The 2307-nt window shown below is 35.2% G+C and overlaps 1 protein-coding gene across 2 annotated transcripts in view; it reads right to left on the bottom strand.

Moving 5' to 3' along the window:
- LOC106470527 (serine-rich adhesin for platelets-like) overlaps positions 1-2307 on the bottom strand; it is a 77559-nt gene that overhangs the window by 13643 nt on the left and 61609 nt on the right. For both annotated transcript variants that reach the window (XM_022399133.1, XM_022399134.1), the window contains exons 8-9: positions 1196-1341; positions 435-477 (exon numbers count right to left, since the gene is read on the bottom strand). In XM_022399133.1, coding sequence (XP_022254841.1) covers positions 435-477; positions 1196-1341 — 189 coding nt within the window. The remainder of the gene's footprint in view (positions 1-434; positions 478-1195; positions 1342-2307) is intronic.

The following is a 2307-nucleotide window of genomic DNA, read 5'->3' as shown; positions in this document are numbered from 1 at the left end:
CACAACTAACCTATAACCTTTTCTAACCCTTGTGGCGTATGGTCAAGTTTTGGAGCTTTTTAGCTTTTGTATACAATATATTATTCTAGTAAGAGTACCTGTAATGTTGGCTTTAATGCCAAATATAAGGGCGTTGACCACCCCTTCCACTATATTAGAGCCTCGGCACACGATCCGTTCGTCTGATCCAAAGGTACCCATCCAATTGCTTATCCATTTAGCTCGAAATTTTAAGGGTAGGCCTAAGTTACTCTATCATATTTATTCGAAACCGGTTTAGCAAGTTCCTCAAAACTGACACTAGATAGACAAACATATGATATATATATATATATAGAGAGAGAGAGAGTTTGAGCTACTAAACACTAGCTACTAAATATACTAAACCAATTAAAACGAACTGGCAAGCAACTGCATACATCGTGGCAACTTACGTGGCATATATTGCTGGCTGCATCACTCAAAGAACTTATCCACCTATATAGAAATAAATACACGTAAATCTTCATTGAATTTATTTTTGCTTTCACTATAATAAACATAGAATTTGTATATTTTTTAAAAGTTTTCTCAAAAAATCATTAAGAAATTGTGAGATTTATTTTAACTAGTATGCTTCGTTAACCCGAGCGTGGTAATAGCTTTTTTATTATGTCATTTAATATTTTTTACCCCAAAACTATGTTTATTCTTTACGCGGCTCCACAGAAAAGTAAATTATTTTTAACAATGATCAGTACTTTTTCATACACTCCAAAGTTAATAAAATTTGTTAATGCTCGAAATAAAAAAGGGAAAGAAATAAAAATTGATTTTGGTATTTATGGCAAAGCTGTTAAAGCCACCATTCCTAAATTTGAAATACTAATCAGAGGGAAAATCAGAAGCGTTCCACTACCCCTTATCCATGCGGAGGGGTTAACAATCACCCGAACTTAAAGTACAGGGAAGATTTCTCAATATCACCTGGATTCGAACCCGGCTCGCTAGCTCGGAAATCCAAAGATCTACCATGGGGCCGACTCGGGCCCAGGACAGAAGAGGATTTAAAGATTCATTGTTGTATTTCACCTTTAGTTGATAAATATTATGTGAAATCTTCTTCTTAAGTAAAATAATAAAAACGGTTACTAATTAATGATGAAGGCATAAAGCAATCTACAAGTTCTAATAACGTTTGTTTCGTTGCTCTTACCTGTTTGCAGTTTGCTCGTCATCAGCAGCAAAGTACAAATGAGGGAGCCCGTGTCTAGAAACCCGAAAAGTGTTCGAAGACCCCGAACCCGGAACCCGAGCAATGATATGATTATGGATCACCAGAGCTCCAGCTAAATCTGAAATCTGAAAGTAATTATTTATTTAAGAATAGTTTTTCTTGTTTTGTTTTTTTGCGAAATGCAATGCAATAAAATAATATCACATCAGCAAGAATGTTGAAACTACATTGCCCCAAACAATAATGCCCCCCTCCAAATGGCACAGCGGTATGTCTGCGGACTTAAAACGCTAGAAAACGGGTTTTGATACCAGTGGTGGGCAGAGAACAGATAGCCCGTTGTATAGCTTTGTGCTTAACTACAAACAAACAAAACAATCACAGTATAATCTACAATATTATGACTATGACAAGACAAAACCTCTACTAGAAAATAATGAACATCACATACACATACATATGAGTTGTTGTTTTTTATGGAAATCAGGCATCCGATAACAAACCACATGATCTGAAGTGCAAATGTTTGATCGTTGATTCTCTGTTATAAATCACACAGTTTAAATTGTTCCAGATTGTCCAAGAGTCATGGCTAGTTCACATCTGTATGTTTCACTCATTGTGCGTTGTAAGTGCGTAATCTTACCGCTGATCCCCCCTCAGTTCTGTTTATTTTTAAGCTTGAACTCAGTTGGTAGTTTAATTCAGACTTATTTATCCTGCCGATCCTCACGTCCTCTTAACAAAAATCGGTTTATTCTTAAAATATCATATGCATTCCACTTAAACGACGAAATAAAAACCTTGATTTATTTAAAAGTATGAGTAATGAGTAATTGAGGTGATTTTATAACAATGATTTTGAATATCCTTAGGTAAAACATTACAAACGTCATCTATCCTATAACTGAGTTGTTTAGTGCATTACATTACCCACTTCCTATTTCTACAATAAAGTGATCATTTCAACTCCTTTAGTCGTGTGTAGATCTGTAGTAAAGTTTATTAGTTTATTTGTTTGTTTTGAAATTCGCGCAAAGCTACACGAGGGCTATCTGCGCTAGCCATTCCTAATTTAGCAGTGTAAGACT

The sequence above is a fragment of the Limulus polyphemus genome, unplaced genomic scaffold (genome assembly GCF_000517525.1).
Source record: "Limulus polyphemus unplaced genomic scaffold, Limulus_polyphemus-2.1.2 Scaffold4065, whole genome shotgun sequence".
Taxonomy (NCBI): Eukaryota; Metazoa; Arthropoda; class Merostomata; order Xiphosura; family Limulidae; genus Limulus; species Limulus polyphemus.
This window is presented reverse-complemented; position numbering and strand designations above follow the sequence as displayed.